General features: G+C 37.5%; 1 protein-coding gene across 1 annotated transcript; it reads right to left on the bottom strand.

The window, feature by feature from the left end:
* Positions 1-858: 858 nt before the first annotated feature.
* RIPK1 (receptor interacting serine/threonine kinase 1) lies at positions 859-16,895 on the bottom strand. Its single transcript, XM_053465984.1, has 10 exons — positions 16,712-16,895; positions 14,652-14,805; positions 13,472-13,609; positions 12,307-12,547; positions 10,814-10,963; positions 9,898-9,974; positions 5,591-5,681; positions 4,239-4,772; positions 3,076-3,228; positions 859-1,191 (listed from the first exon to the last, which is right to left on the bottom strand). Exons 1-10 carry the CDS (start codon positions 16,861-16,863, stop codon positions 902-904), a joined length of 1,980 nt encoding a protein of 659 aa, XP_053321959.1. The 5' UTR covers positions 16,864-16,895; the 3' UTR covers positions 859-901.
* Between the last annotated feature and the right edge of the window lie 658 nt (positions 16,896-17,553).

Raw genomic sequence — 17,553 nt, forward strand, 5'->3', positions numbered from 1 at the left:
CACAAGTCAGGATCAGGAACGTAGCCAAGGTCATACAGAGCAAACAGATCAGATGCAGCAAACCAGTAGCTCGGTATACAAGACCAGGAACACAATGCTCTATAGCACTGAGGCTAGGATGATGCCTGGTTTATATTGACAGAACGAGGAGCAGGTGTGTCAAGAGCATGCAGACACAAAATGGTCCAAGGAGAGGCAGAAGGACACAGCAACCCAATATCCACCTGGTGGAGTAGTGAATAAGTGATTCATCCTGGAATCCACAGTGTTGTAGGTTCTAATCCCTCTGGTTCCTGACACATTTCTAACATTTTGTTGGTACTGGATTGTTCCCCTGATGGTGACATCAGTGGGGAATTATTTTTTACATGTTACCGAATTTATTTTATTAATCACATTGTGATTAGTAAGCTGGGTTCCATTGACCTACATGGATTATTGTAGTACCTGGATACACACTATTGGAACTTGTTTATTTTTTAATGGGCGTCACCATCTTGCGAGAGGCAAAATCTCTCCCTATGACGCTTGCGACTCCTATCCGGAGCTGTCACAATGTGTCCTGGGGTGGGTTTTTAGTGTCACTGAGTGCCTTCACATTGAGGCATTACAGCAACATTGTTTAGGAGAAGAAAGCAATTTTAGATCCCTAAACCTGTTTAACCTCCTGCCAGGCTGGTCAATTGTCACCAAGAGGATGTTCTTCTTTGACATGAATGGCTCGTCAATTTTCGCCAAGGGGTTAAACGAGCTACATGATCTGCTACCTGCAAAGATCATGTAGAAAACCAGCATGTGAAGACTTGGACAAGGCTTTCACTGCATTTTACAGCTTTTCCTTAAAAAACTAAAATTAAGTCAATTTTGGTCTCTTTCCTATGGTTAATAATCCCTTGTGCATCTATAAGGTTCCACCCAGATCAATTAATTGGTCAAGAAATTCAGTCTCTTCCATTTTATAAAGTGCCATGGCCACCTTTCCCACTGTGGTGTTTTTGGAACCTACTTTCATCTTCCACTTATGCAGCATTTGGTGAACTTTTTCCTGAAGTCCGTCCCTTTCATAGTCGTAGTCAATTTCTTCAACTTCAGGCTCACTGAAGCCAATATTACGAGCAAATGCTTTCCATTTTTTAGATAAATTATTTTCCAGAAACTGATGCTGTTTTTCATTTACTAAAGATGTAGAATCTACAAGAAAAGAAAATGTTTTAATGTAATTGCCATAACATACACACAGTTCACAAACCCAGATGTATCAAGCAATTTCAATGTAAAACAAAATAGTAGACCCTGTCTACATATAACATCAACGTGTATCTATACTGGCATAAACTGCTCTAGAGCCATTTTATCAGATAATAGCACTAATGTTATAATAAAGATGTTTATATCACAAACATTAAATCCATGGCCTAAGGAGTAGTGGCTGTCTCCAAAGTCTTTCCCATAGATCATGGCATGCTCGTGAGACCCCTAGACTTTATATTATTTAACATGGCATTGTTCATTTTTACTGTATTGAATAGAAATTACCTGGTTCTCATACCCTGGGGTGATGTAGGGAAAAATGGAGCCTTTCATCGCGGAGAATGTCACTGACTTCATAGGCATACCTAGAAACTTTCCTAGAAATCAGTGTACTGCCTACCAATATCAGCAGGAAGCTCATTGAAATTAGTTGGACTGCCTACCCATAATCTAAAAAGGGGGGCTCTGGGTAGCCAGAGCCTAGATATTCACAAGTTGCCTTACAGCATCTTTTCCTAAATATTTTTTACTGTCAATTCTAAAATAACCGATTTTATTAAAGACGTTATTTTTTTTTTAAAACATTAAGGGATCTTTTAATTGTTCTAATAGTGTTAGGCATCTAAGCTTTACAGACTCCGCATACCAAGGCTTCAGTAAGCTAGGTTGTGCTTGAGCCATGAGCTAAATAAAGCACTCTCTCTATACACACACCCTGTCACAATATATATATATATCTATTGTGACAGGGTGTATGGCACAGTGAGAATGTTTAGCCAGAGAATGTTTTGAAGTTACTGAGAGCAGAGATTGGAACAAAGTGGTTGGTTGATTTGTAAACATTCAGATCGAGCTAGGTTTTGGTTTGTAGCTTTGTTTAATTACCAACCCCTGTGTATCTGTGCAGCTATGGACGTACCGGGACGTCCAAAAAACGCCTCTTAAGAAACCCCTATGGACGTACCGGTACGTCCAGCCCTTCTTGCAGCATCGCCGGCTTTCTGCTGTCTGATCTGATGTAACCGCTCCCGGCATGAAAGTCGGAAAGCTGTTACATTTCAAACTGCCCGATCGGGCATTCTCTTCCGGGCTGCTGACGTAACCCGGAAGTTCATCGGAGGACAGGATATCCCCTGCAGGGGATATCTTGTCCTCCGATGAGGCACAGATGCTGCGATCTCTATGCATGTCTGTGAGGACCTGATTAGAGATCACAGTGTGATCGGTGCAGGGGGATGAGAAACCATGTCTCTCACCCCCCCTCCCGTCCTGAAACAGAAAAGCAGGGGGGGGGCAGTTAGTCATTTAAAAAATTAAAAAAAAATAATTAAAATATAAATAAAGCTACAGAGACCCTCTAATGGACTGAACAGCAGACACATAGTCTGCTGTTCAGTCCATAGTTCAGTCATAGGCATAGTCTATAGATCAGACCCCTGGTGTTCCCCGCATACCCTGCTCAATACACACTGTCGCTCTCCCAAGTGACACAGAGGCCCAGGAACAATGAGGAGCCAATGGCAGCCCTCAATCAACTGGGTGGAGCTACTTGTTCCCAGGATGGTAGCTTCCTTTGGGCTGCGACAATAGAAATTACTTTAGGCATAAGGAGAGAGAACTATGGAGAAACGGAGAGAGAAGGAAAGAAGAATGGGGGATAAGTGGAGGGAACAGAGGTAAGAAGGGGGAAAGAGAGAAGGGAAAACAGAGAAAAAAAAAAAAAAGAAGAGGGATGAAGAGAGAGAAAGGGGCAAATATATTTTCCATGACATGCACAGATGCTTTTATTGTATAATCACCATTTCTATCGTTAAGAAAACTTACCAAACACACCGTGCTGCATATAGTATAAGTATTTCTCCTCCGACTGGCATCTGGCCTGGTAATCTGGCCTTCTTTTACTCTGAATGTTCATAGAATTATGGTTTCCAATTTGTACACCACTACTGTTTGATATACTAAGATTTAAGAATTTATCTAAAAAAACAAGGGGGAAATCATACATGTAAGGAATAAGTGTCTACACAAGGAACACCAAGTAAAACGATGCACCTTATCCAATGCAAGTTAGCCACTGGTCTGAAACAAGCCGATAAATAAGCAATGTTACTGATCATGCCATATTGTCGATTAGACAAAAACCTAAGCTCAACTAGTAATTTAACCAATAATTTAACATGCAAAGTACCTACAGCTTCAGCTTTTTAATGTCCCCATATGGTGCCCCCTAGTCTAGCTTAATTGCATTTGTAAGCCAACATCTGCCTCCAGTATGCAATCACCTTATCTGACCACTTGCGAGGCAGCCCTATAAAATTCCCAGCCCTCACTTGGAAACAAGCTTGCTTGGAAATGTAGCTGCTGTGGCCTCTCCCCTAGTGGCTTCCTTATAAGTGGCTATTTAAGAGTTACACCGGAAACGACATACCAGGTACCACTGCAGAAAGTGGCTACAACTCATCCCCATCCAAGCCGTCCTCTCCTATTGTCTCACTTCCCCCTCAACCACCGACTAGATTGTAAGCTCGCAAGAGCAGGGCCCTCTTCTCCTCTGCACCAGTTTGTTATTGCATGTGTTTTTGTATGTGAAATTGTTCTGACTGTAACAGCGCTGTGGAATCTGCCAGCGCTTTATAAATAAATGTGATGTAATAGAGAAAATCTCTCAAGCTGGACATGCCTCCCAGATATCACACCACAAAAATGCCTACAATGGCTCATCAAAGGCTTGCAAATAATACTTAAAACAAAACCTTCATTGAAACACTATGACACTGTTTACTGCTAAAAGAAATATTTTGTCATAGCACATTCCCTTAATATGCACTTGGAGATATAAGAGTATTGTCTGCTACTTGATTATTCTGCTTCAAAAAGTCCTGTGTGATCTTTTAGTGATGAATTTCTTGATCTGCATTATGAGGTTGAATAGATTTTGCATAATACCATCACATTTAAGACACATGCATGTACACCAGTTCACTCACCTTCTGCTTGTCTTACATCTAGAGGATATACCTGCTGCTGTTCCATGTATGGTTTAGGTATTGATGATTCAGGGACTGGGACATTATGTGCAGTGTATGGAGTTTTCCGTGTTGCATTTAGATCATACTGTCTACTTGATACATTCCAGGGCCGAATAGATGAGGCATTAATGCTTTTAAAAGGAGCAGTCGGTTCTGGCCTTTTCCTCGAGGCATATGCATTTTCAGGGTGCATACTGTTCCCATAGTTGTAAGAAGCAGGCACAGCTCTTTCTTCATACAGACCATCGATGGGTCCAACATTCAAAGCAGAAGATGGATTCCCAATTCTGTCACCCTGAATGGGTAATGAAGAGTGAGAAAAGCTACCCGTCTGATGATAGTTCATTTCTGCCTGCAGTTTTCTCTCCAATATTTCCTCTTCTTTTGGTTCCTCTGACTGTACAGGATCATTCGATGCTGCTTGGAACAACTGTTCATTTATCAAGTTTATTGTCTGTAGACCCTGGGAGCTGTGCAGTGACTGTGGATGATCTACAAGCAAAACAGTCACTGACAATGTGACATTACAGTATGTTTTTATTGCTAGACGATCCCTAGAGCAGCAGAGTGTGTCCATGATATAACGCAACTTCCACAGGACCAATTATGGCCACCAAATGTTTTTTAGCATCCTAAGCAATCCTGACTAGTTTACAAACATAGTTCTCTTATATACCAACTCATAACAAATCTCTACTCCTTAGTTTTGTGGCATTTGATTTTTCATCATTTGTTGGAGAGGTGGGCACCCATAAATCTCGCTTAGGGACACTAAAAACCTGGAGTCACCTCAACGGCCAAGATAAATGCACGAACTGGTATAGATAAAGCTTCAAACAAACAATAATATATGGTATAAAAGCATGATAAAAAGGTGCACTACATGAGAAGAAAATGTAGTGCACAAATAGCACAATGTGAGATTCTAATAGAAGAATGATACAGAAGTGCTTGGGATCAGTAAATGCCTCCCTTAGACTCAAGGTTCCAAGTGCGCTGATAAAAATCAATGATACCAGGAAAAGTAATTCAAGAGCTCTTAATTTTTGAATACTGTGCACAATATTACAAGATAACATTTTGTGTTGTACGCTGCCGGGTGTTCTTTATGGTTGTTAAATCTAATGGTAGATAATTTTAGTTTGATCTCCAGGTTACTGATTTCTCCACAACACCCTTGTTACAATCACTACATTTGGCAAACAAAGACTCAAAGCATTAAAAAAAAAATGACAAGTTTAACACAAATTTCGCCCTCCATAAACAAAAATATTTTTAGCACCATTTAGAACATTTCTAGATTTTCTTACCTGTTGGCTGGATGCTTGGTGGTTCGGCAACAGAATCTACTTGCAAGGATGTCATCCTCTGGACAAATGGTTTTGGTTCTGGGAAAGTACTCTGGAATTTTCAATGAATATGTTTTAACTATCTTTAAATATTATAGAAGTAGTATGAAAAACAGCTTGCTATCTTAAAAACCTTCATAAATAATAGTCTTTCCTACCCTAGCCTACTTACAATTTAGATTAGGAATTCTTGTACAGACTAGGTGTAACAGTTGCAAAAAATAACACAATTCAGCAACATCCTCTGGTCCATACCACACATACACTTTTTATTATATTTTGTATACTTTTTTAAAAAAACAAAAAACTTCTGGGTTGGGGGGGAGCAAAGGGCTTTTTGTGATTTTCTATTTTGAGTACTTCTAGTAGTAGGGGTAGAGAATATTGGGCAGTTTTATAGATTACATTTTTTTTAGTGTTTACCCCTCCTTTTGTTATTTTTCTTTTTTACTGATGCTCCCAGTACAAATGCAAGAGAGCTCCGAAGATTTATATTATATCTCATAGATACAGTGGCGACTCTAGAAACAATATATAGGGGGGGCACACAAGATACCACAGTCAATCTGGGGGGGCATTAATAATTTCCACCATTAAATCATACCACTGAAAAAACACACACACATATATATATATATATATTGCCAAAAGTAATGTGCTATGGAATGATACTTTTGTTATTGGACAATACAATACTTGATCATTCAACATGGGAAGCCTGAAGCCACAATTTATTAAGACTAATCCTTGAAATCCTTTAAACAACACAATACCTTAACTTTTGCACTAAATGATTTAAGGGCCTAATATTAGATCCTGCTGCTGATATATATATATATTAGCCCCTGCTGCCCAAATATATTAATATTAGCCTCAGTTGCCGATATATATATATTAATATTAGTCCCTGCTGCCGATATATATATAAATATTAGACCCTGCTGCCGATAGCAGGTATAGATCAACACATTAACACACAAACCCAGCTTTGCATGTATAGATCAATTGAAATTCACTTGTGATCTCAGCACTGAAGGTATATATCAAATAAACAGAATCAGACATACAAATCCTGTATTTGCAGGTATACAATAATAATATATGAAACGTAGCATCGCAGGTATAGATCAAATAAATACATGGAAACAGCATTGCAGGTATTAATCAACTGAACAAGACATACAAACCCTGTATTTGCAGGTATACATAAATAATGTATGGAAAAATAGCATAGCAGATATGGATCTACAGAATAACACAGAAACCCAGCTTTGCAGGTATAGATTAATTGGAATTCACATAAAAACACGGCATTAATGGTATATTTAAAACCCCCTAAATTACAGGGATAGATCACAGGTTGCACACCCAGATAACACACATATGATTTGCCATCTTTGTCCCATATACACCCGGCTTGTGCCATCTTGGTCCCCAAGGCTCAAACATCCTGCTAGTGCCATCTTTGCCCTTCCACAATTATACATCTATGATACGCACAATCACATTAACTCATGCTCTCCCTCATTCAGACAATTCATCCATTTTAAGAAACTACACCCCGTGGAGCTTCAAATGAGGGGCTACATGTATTTCTAGGACAAAAGTTGAGTGCACAAATAATGATGGAATATGTTGCTTTCATAATGACATGTTCATTTGTGTCTTGCGCACTCCAGGTTTGTACTAGAAACACATGCAGCCCCTCATTTGATGCGCCAAGGGGTGTAGTTCTTGCAAATGTGTACTTTTTGTGCCATAATTTAACTTCCTACGTGAGCAGTAATGCCACGTCAAGGCTTCAACCCTAATTACTGACCATTCACACGCCTTTCATATCTCCATTCACTCGCAGAAGCACACACCATACTTTAAATACATCCACTCACAGAAGCACACACCATTCTTTCCCCTTACAATCCCAAAGAAATGATGGTAAAGGGAGAAAAAAAAAATCACTTTTACAGCAAAAATAAGTTTTGCAGTAAAAATGCAAGGCGCTCCAGGGATGAGATGGTTACTCACGTACCACACAGGCTAAATGGCTGATTTAAATAATATTTGCAGTTCATCAGGATTTCAAAAATTGCCTCCCTCTACCGTTGGCTAAATTTAACCCCATGATCAAAGGGATCATAGGATTAAAAATTAGTATCGGCCATTTTTAAAAAGGGAATGTGACTTTTTATAGCTATATGATCGCTGTGGTAACATTGGCTACCACAGTGATCATTTAGCTAGAATACTTAAACTTTTTTTTTTTTTTTTTTTTTAAAGTTAAACTACTTTGTTTAAATAATTTCATTTGGGGGTCTCTAGGCAATTTTGATCTTTTTTATCTGCCTTTAGAGACCCCCAAATCATTTTTTTTACATTTTTATTTTTTTAACTTAATATTTTTTATTATTTTTTTACAAGCTATATACCGTTGGAAAGGCGAGGCGATTACCTTTCCAATGGTATATGTTGGGGGTATGTAGCTGCTTAGATGCCTGAGATACAGGCATCTAAGCAGCATGCCCCCATACCTCTTTAACTGACAATTGTCAGTTGTTAATAAAGTTGCGCGGTGACATCATCGCGTCATTGCTGGCTTCCAGGCAGACCACCGGCAGCAGAGCTCACCCCCCCAAAAAAAACCACAATGATCCACCACCATGCGTCACAGTGGGGATGGTATTCTTTTTGATATAGGCCTCGTTGACCCCTCCCCAAACATAGCGTTTATGGTCGTGACATAAAGCTCTATTTTGGTCTTGCCAGTCCAAATGACAGTTTGCCAGAAGCTGTGAAACGTATTGACTATTTATACACAGACACTAATTGCAATTTAAAAAGCCACAGGTGTGGGAAATTAACCTTTAATTGCCATTTTCACCTGTGTGTGCCACCTTGTGCGTCTGTAACAAGGCCAAACATTCATGGTATGTAAACTTTTGATCAGGGCTACTTGGGCAAAATCTGTTATCACTGTGATTTAAAAAGGAGCCGAACAACTTTCTGATAATAAATGGCTTCATATGATCACTAGCCTTAAATAAAAGTGTTTTATTGCATGATCAGTTATATTTTCAAAATCAATGCCCACAATTTCTGCCAGTTTATGCAAACTTATGAGCACAACTAATAGAAAAATATATAAACTGCTCAAAATAATAAAGGGAACACTTAAACAACACAATGTAACTCAAAGTGGTTTTCCATTTTGATTTTGAGTGTGACTCCATATCCAGACCTCCATGGGTTGATAAATTTGATTTCCATTGAGAATTGTGTGATTTTGTTGTCAGCACATTCAACTATGTAAAGACGGAAGTATGTCATACGATTAGTTCATTCATTCAGATCTAGGATGTGTAATCTTAGTGTTCCCTTTATAATTTTGAGCAGTGTATATATTATATATATACACACACACACACACACACACACACACACACTAAACTTGTGCATTCATATTCTTACAAACTTTATTTTTCAACTAATTTTGCATTCCTATGAATTTCTGATAACAAGGAGGGCCCTCTAATCTTCCATTAAGATTAGATAATTTGTTTGCCTGCTATAGCTGGATCATCTCTCCCTCTCACATTTTCTGGGAGGTTGCCAGTTAATTTGAAGTTTTTACTTTTCCTGGGGTCTGATAGGCTTAAACAAGCAATGATTAGCATTTTTGGCAATGTTCCCAGAAAAAGTGGTTAAGGTTCAGAGTGGGTACCTGTGTTAAGCATACAGTCCAATAAATCTAATAGATGCTGCTTATTAAGTATTAGCAAACTCCCCAGGAAACAATCAAGGACAGGATGATCAAGAGCAAAAGGTAAACAGGCTATATTTAACTACTGCAACAGCAGATATCTATACTGGAAAAAACCTACTTCAAATCACTCTAAAACTTAACTTTTAATATCTTTAAAACAGTAAAATACAGTAGAAAGGGGCAAAGATGAGAAATAGAAAAATAAAAACTTAAGGGGTCTTGTGGACGTAACGCTTCTTTTGCTGGGAGGATGTTCCATTTATCCACCACTCGCTCAGTAAAGTAAATCTTTATTACATTAAGTAAAAAAACTTTCATAGCTTTTTCTTTGGGGTTCTGTGGACTACTAGAATAAAATATAATTCTGTGCTACTACTGTGGAGGCAGCACAGGATTCCTCAAAATTAACAACCAGTGCTTTAATAGCCTCACTCATATCATATAGTGAATCTAATATACATACATTCATTTTATATGCACACACAAAATGTCACTCTGGATTACTTACTTTAACTTCAGCCACATCTTTCTCAATATATTTCTCGTAATTTTGAGTGTAAAATTTACTGAATATATAGTCACACTCTGAAAGAAAAATATAACAATATTTTGGTATTTTTCTTTACATGTTTTACATCTATGCCTCTGACCCTCTACTGGTAGAGTGTTGGAACAGGCTTATAATCCCAAAACTTAACTTCCCTCCAGTTCTTTGTTAAATCATTCAAGTATTTAAATGTTTCTGTCACATACCTTCACTCTCTTATCTATATATATATATATCTATATATCTATATCTATATCTATATCTATATATATATTGAGATCCCTTAATCCTTCCTTATATTTTTTTTTATTCCACAAACAGTTCACCATGTTGGTAGTTGATGTCTGATTCTTCTCTAGAATGCCAATACCTCTGTGGAGATGGGGTCTCCAGAACTGTACACGTTACGCTAAGTTAGGCCTGACATTAGATTTGTGAAGTGGCAGTACCACCTTGCTTCTTTTGCTCCGAATACCGCTAGCAATACAACTCAGCAGCCCGCTTGCTTTTTCTGATGCTCGCTTACTGGTGACTAATTTTTAGGGCGAAATCTCCCCCCCCCGGTACATTTTAAGATGGGTAATCTCTCTCCCCCCCAAAAAAAATATAGATTATATTAACAAAATTATATGTAAGAAATAAGTTATACAAAACCTGCTTAAAATACAGCTTGCATCGAATAACACATGGTGGTGTTTGGCCACACCTAACTCCCACCTATTTACTATTGAACACTTAAAGCTGTCTGGAGCTAGCCCAACATCTACTCACAATTAGCCCCACCCTTACACATGGCTACCCCTGCCCCTTCACAAAGCCACTCCCCTAGAAGAGGGAGCGCTCTGGATCCCCTCTCCGTAAAGATGTAGTTAGTCACCTTTAAACATAGGTCTGTCCTCTATTTTATCACTCCAGCATTTCTGCATGAGGTCTCTGGATTCTTCTGGACAGTTCTCTGGCAAGTCTTTCATGAGTGGCCTCTCATTGTTTGTCACACAGTACATTAGTTGGGTGTCATTAATTGCATCTAGAACACAGATAAATGTTAAAAAAAGAAGTTACAACCTATGGACTGACATGTTTGTGAAATGTGAACCACTAAATGTCAAGGGTGATCCAGGGGCTGTTGTGATTCTTACAACGGCCTGGCTAAGATAATAGACGTGACAATCTTGATCACATCAAGCGGGACCGAGTACAATATTTAAATCATGTGCTTGACCCATTGAGCTACGCAGATAGTACATATTTTGGCGTAACTGAGGGTTCCACTTGACCAAAGTATTGGTTCCACTATCTGTGTTCCACAGTATACAAGTTGTTTTCCCATTCCAACCTATTCTATTGGCGCACAATGGTCCCACAATAAGTTTATATTGTTTTGTAATTGTCCTATGATTATGGAGGCATGTGTAGTAATATCTGCCAAACACAAGACTTATATAAATAGTAACCTTTTTTATTGTAATATTTGTCACACATGCTCAACTACTCAAGATCTGCTGCTATTTGAGAAGCTAGTTCTTACAAATTGAAAGCCTCTAGGCAGATGGCTACATGGCACTTAACAGTGTCACAGGTGGTGCAGTGTGTAACGGTGTTGCAAATAGCATCAAATGTTCTATACAATCCACATATTGCCACAAGTTGTCACAATACTTTGAATTTATGTCAGTGCTGTGCGTAAAACCAGACAACCATCTCCAAAGTCCGGCTTGGAAATGCAACACACAACTGTAGCGTACAATGAATAAACTGCATGTAAATCACACTAGAAAATTGGGAACTAAGGAAATATTTAAATACGCTGCATACAAAAAAATAAAAATCGAAGAATGCGTTGGTAGATGAGAAACAGTCGGCCCACCTAGTCCAACCACAGTACTTGGCTAATATTTACAAATACATAGTTGCCACCTAAACAATCATAAAATACAGAATTATACATATAAATAATACAAATGTATCCTGGCACGGATCATAGAGGAGTATATTTCCTCTAAAAAGCTTTTTGATGAAATCATAGCAGCTGTGTAAAACTGCAATTTCTCTCCCATCCTTTCACTTCCTTGCTCCTCTCGTTTCTCTTCACTCCTTTCCTCTTTTTACGTTTTTATCTATAATGTAGGGCCATCTCCGCTACTCTTGCATGCAACAAAAGCTTGTCCTCACCAGGCATCAAGATAACATGTTTTGATCTACATACAACACATTGTTTATCTATATATAGTTTATATAATTTTTTTTTAAAGAAAAAAACAAATAAATACAAAACTAATAAACTAATAGCAGTGTGTATATGTGTTCCAGCATTTCTGTGGTTAATGTTTAGCATGTCATATCTAATATAGTGTAAAAAAACAAACTTACGTTCATAAGGTTCCTTGTTAGTATATATCACCCACATTACTATGCCAAAACTGTACACATCAGACTTTTCAGTGGCTTTTGTATGAATAGATTTGAGGTGTTCTGGTGCCATATAGAGCAACGTCCCTGCGTTGTGTTTTTTCATTGTGTTACTGGATTTGTTGCATATCTTCTGGCGATTAGTCTCCTCTTTGGTGAGCTTGCTCCAGGTCTTCAGTGTTGCCAACCCCAGGTCTGCAATCTAAAGGGATGAATACACTTATAAACAAAAAGCCATAAAAAGATACTTGTTTTTTGTAATGTTTCCATTTATATACATTAACAAGTCAGGCATACAAAGGAAAAAATAATCTAATGGTGCATGTATGTGGATGTATCTGCTATGTTTCTGAGATATACAAACAAAGGAAAAAAGCAGGATGAAAATAAGTCCTCTGGCCTGGATGCAGGATTTTTTTGTGTACTCTATGCAAGTGGGAGCGGCTACATTAACCCTATATTATATATATATATATATATATATATATATATATATATATATATATATATATATATACACACACACATATATACACATACATACATATATACATATATACATATATATACACACACACACACACACTATCTCACAAAAGTGAGTACTCCCCTCACATTTTTGTAAATATTTTATCTTTTCATGTGACAACACTGAAGAAATGGCACTCTGCTACAATATAAAGTAGTGAGTGTACAGCCTGTATAACAGTGTAAGTTTGCTGTCCCCCTGAAAATAACTCGACACACAGCCATTAATGTCTAAACCTTGGCAACTGCATATTAACGTCTATGTATTGATGGCCTCCTAAACGGGGGTCCCCGGACGTTGACACGCCGGGGAGGGGCCCCTGATGACGATCTCTGTGTTGCTGAATGCCTCGACATCGAGGCATTACAGCAACACCGTTTTGGTGTTGTTGTTTAAAGCCATGATGGTCTAACATGGACTAACATCCGGTTAGTGACAATTGACGTGCCAGAACCGGCAATTGTCATTAAGGGGTTAAAAGTGTTTCTTTAGTCCCAAGGGGACCAAGTTATAATCAATACTGTGCTCCTATTAAACAACTACGACAAAAAAAATAAAATAAAAAAAAATAAAACAGACAAAAAAAAAAAAAACTACCTTGGCGTGAAAATCACCATCAATCAATATGTTTTCTGGTTTCAGATCCTTGTGAACGATCTTCTGGTCATGCAAGTAAATCATTCCTTCGATAGTTTCCAGAATAACACGGGCTTTTACAGACATAGGGACAGTTGCCTAAAAGAAAGTAAATAAAATCAAGCAATCTGGAGTCGATAACATTTAAAAAATGCACAGAAACGTTCTCATGACAAATGTATTTATTAAGACATATCAGAAGTGGTAATCATGGTAACGTGGCGGTAAAAGAAAAAAAAATATGCATCCGTAATAGACGCAAGCAGTGAAAATCAGTGAGAAATTATTTTAATTTTGTTTTAGCTCTGACATCACATCTGCCTGGGCTTTCAGTTATTTTTTTTTTTTTTTTACTTTCACATAAAGATTACTGTCAGCACAAGCAAAAAAAACTATGCATGTGCAGAAATGTACCTAAAGTTTTTGCACCTTCTCTGCCTCTATCTTCACCCTCAGGGGTCAGCCAAGTCTTGAAAGACAATCAGAAGGCAAAGAGGCTGTCGTGCATGGGACCTTGAGTCTATTCGGGCACTGGGCAGCTGCATCTTTTGGCCTATGTAACATGCTGAACTCTACCTTTATTGTTTTAGCAGACACATTAATACGTGTGTGTATATATACAGTAGGTATTATAGTTTGTATTGAGGACAATTTGGACAGTTCTCCACCGAGTTACCTTTTTAAATAGCCGATTTAAAAGAAAATTCAATTAATTGCTAGTTTAGAGGTGTTATTTTGCAAATCTGATGTTAAAAAAAAAATGCACGTGGCTTTAGGTAGTTTTTTGCTACTGTGATTTGGAGGAGATGTCAACTTTAAAGACTCGAGTAAAGTATTACAGAACATTTTTATATTCTTTAAATTAGTATAAAGATGTGCAAAAAAAAAAAAAAAAAAAGGTTTTTGGTTAAGCTTGCACAGCTGTTTTGCGTACACGCATTTCACATAGTGTATACTTTTGTGCTGCATATGTACTTTTACAATTAACACGTTTCTTTAAAAGTAACATAGATAGGACACAATTGCTGTAGCAAGTTCTTTTATATATGCCAAAGTTTTATATTACAGGCAATGCTTCCTGGTGTCGAGGTGCAATAACATTTTGCTTAAATATTTCTTAAGTGCCAAGATCACAAAATACCTTTTTCAGGACGTGTAATAAATTTCCATTCTGCACATATTCAATTACCAGAGAGTAGTTTTGATCTTCTAGGATGATGCCAATTAACTTCACCACTCTGTCATGACTGAGTCTCTGCATAATTTTACCTTCTTCAAGAAGTGCTTCATTGCTCCTTAAAAAAAAAAAATAAAATGAATAACTTGAATTAAATCAGACTGTCCTAACAACACAAGCGGTAAAAATTCACACGCATTATTTACAAAATCTGAAGAATGTCCCAGGTAGGTACGCAAAACCTAAACATATTATTACAGCAGCCATTTGTAATATGTGGCATGGATAAACGCAAATGGGAAATTGGTTCCTTAAAAGTAATAATTATAGATTTTATATTGCATTTTAATGTTCTAAGTGTTCTGGTCAGCCAATTAGCGGAAGCACGGAGCTCCAGCGCTTCTAATTAACCCTTTCAGTGCTGGGGTATTTTCATACCCTAATGAGGTGGGTTTCACATTGTCCCTGTTCCATATGTGATGTAACCAACCAGTTTATACATCATTTTGTTCAGGACAAGTAGGGCCTTCTTTTAAAACCATAGAAATACATGAAACATAATCATTATCAGCTCTAATATTCAGATACATATTTACCTTCACAGCTGCTCTTTCGTCATCAGAGTATGCTATGCAATTAAGGACGCGCTGTGACTTTAAGACACCAAGCACCGGGAGATGATATCCAGGTACTCTGCATTTTAAAGGTGCTTAGCCCCTTTAAATGGAGTCTATCGAGGGTCTGGCCTGCTGGATCTCTCTTCCAAAGACTTTCTGTCAGGCGTTCAGAAGGGAATGCCTGATCGCACGATCCAGCATTCATATTATCGCGGTGTACTGCTGCTCGTGCCTATCAGACTATCTGTAAATCTATTTAATTGTGACAAGACTAGCTTTACCTAATCAAATGCGTTGGAAAGTTTTCTCCTTTTTCTTTACGACCTTGCGGCGACTGAATGATCAGCATCTTAACACAAAGGGGAGACATAATAAAAGTGCCCAATGCATGTTACACCAAGCAGAGATTCGAGGTTTGTCAGGGGCTAAACCACACTTGGCCGCTTAGCCGAAGCTGATGCTGTGCTCGGTGTAACGCAGGTTCTGAGAATAGTTTCCATTTTATATACAACTATTCATTTTTCAGTTGGGTTCTAACTTTTTAATGCAACAGTATTATACAGGGACTGTATTACACAATAATAATTGTATCACTCAATAAATTCCCAATATTGTTTCCTTTCATCATTTTTTGGAAATGATCCACTACTTTGTGGTACTTTGATGTACCAACTTTAACCTATGAACCTTTTTTATTACTTTCCATGTATTAATACACGTTCTAACGTAATTTTTTTTCTATGGGTCCGAGTTGGTAAATGTAAAGGATTACCCCCTGTTTGATGCACCCAACTTTTTCTTATAGACATTTTCTTTTGGTTTGCTTTGCATTAATATTTACTCTTATCTATTTTAATATTATGCTTCGAGCAAATAATCACTTTACAGAACAGATGCTAAAAATGCAGAGCAGAAAAAAAACCATAAGCATAAATTACTTTTTATCTATAGATTTACTAGCAATTTAAACTAGCAAAACACTAGGACAGTGTTTACATCTAATTCAAACCTTATCTGACATGCATTTATTGATGAAAGTGAAGGAGTCTAGTTTTAACAATATTATTGCTATTTTTTGACAAAAAGAAACAATGTTATTTATATATTTATATATAAATCGGTAGGCCGTTACAATGTCAGTTCCGTATTACAAACAAAAAAAATATTCTTAGTTATTCTTATTTCTATTCTTGATTTCAACAGTTACGTGATTTATTTAGTGTATAGAACTGGAAAATGTAGGATTTTTTCTGTTTTCTTCTCATCCACAGAAGAAAACAGTATCCGGAACAGACTTTCCATTATACATTTAATTCATTCTAGATTATAAAAAGAAGAATACAAAATCAAATTTACATTTCTCACTATTTTTTATTGTGAAAATTAAAAAAAAGATTTTTAACTTACTCTTTAGTATTGAATCCCGTATATACCTTTTTCAGTACAACTACGCCACATTTTCGATGAAAGCACAAAGAAACTGTACCAAATCCCCCAGCATCCAGTGTCTCCTGATCTACTAGATCACGGGAGTGCATAACGATGCCATCAAGAGACATTTTTTGCAGCCTTGCAAGAATCCCTTCTAGGAAAATCTTGAAATTGAGAAAAAAAAAAAATAGTAATCAGCGCAATGCAGGAGTTCATTCAATTTTTTGATCAACAAAACCAATATAAAATAGTGAGGAGGTACAACAATGAGTTAAAGGTACAACAAATATTTGCTAATAGACACATTAATACATACTTTACAGGTTTACGTTAAAGCTTTGGGTTGCAGTGAAACAAAAACCTATGTTTTTCATCAATGCACTTCATGTAGACACAGTTTTCCTTTCCCAGGAGCTGCTGTGCTTCTGTTATCCAGCAGCCCAACTGCATCTACCGTGTATGCAATGTTGTCTACATATACACAGCCATTGTGGATATGCATTCTCCTACAGCTGCTGAATACCATCCATGGCACTAGCAGGTTTATCATCCCAATTATAATTGTGCGAAACCACCAGGAAATATTGAGCTGTCCGCTATATCAATGGATTCATTAGTATTTGCCAACAACCTGGCAATCCACTGCACTTACAACACAGTAACTCTCTAAACCAATCACAATAGCAATCAGAGAAGTGAGTACTCTGCATTACCCTGCACCCACAAACGTATTCAGGAGTCCAGCAGCACTAAAAGACCCCACCACAACAAATAGTTTTAAAGAGGTGATTAGGGCTGCAACTAACGATTATTTTCAT

The sequence above is a fragment of the Spea bombifrons genome, chromosome 5 (genome assembly GCF_027358695.1).
Source record: "Spea bombifrons isolate aSpeBom1 chromosome 5, aSpeBom1.2.pri, whole genome shotgun sequence".
Lineage (NCBI taxonomy): Eukaryota > Metazoa > Chordata > Amphibia > Anura > Pelobatidae > Spea > Spea bombifrons.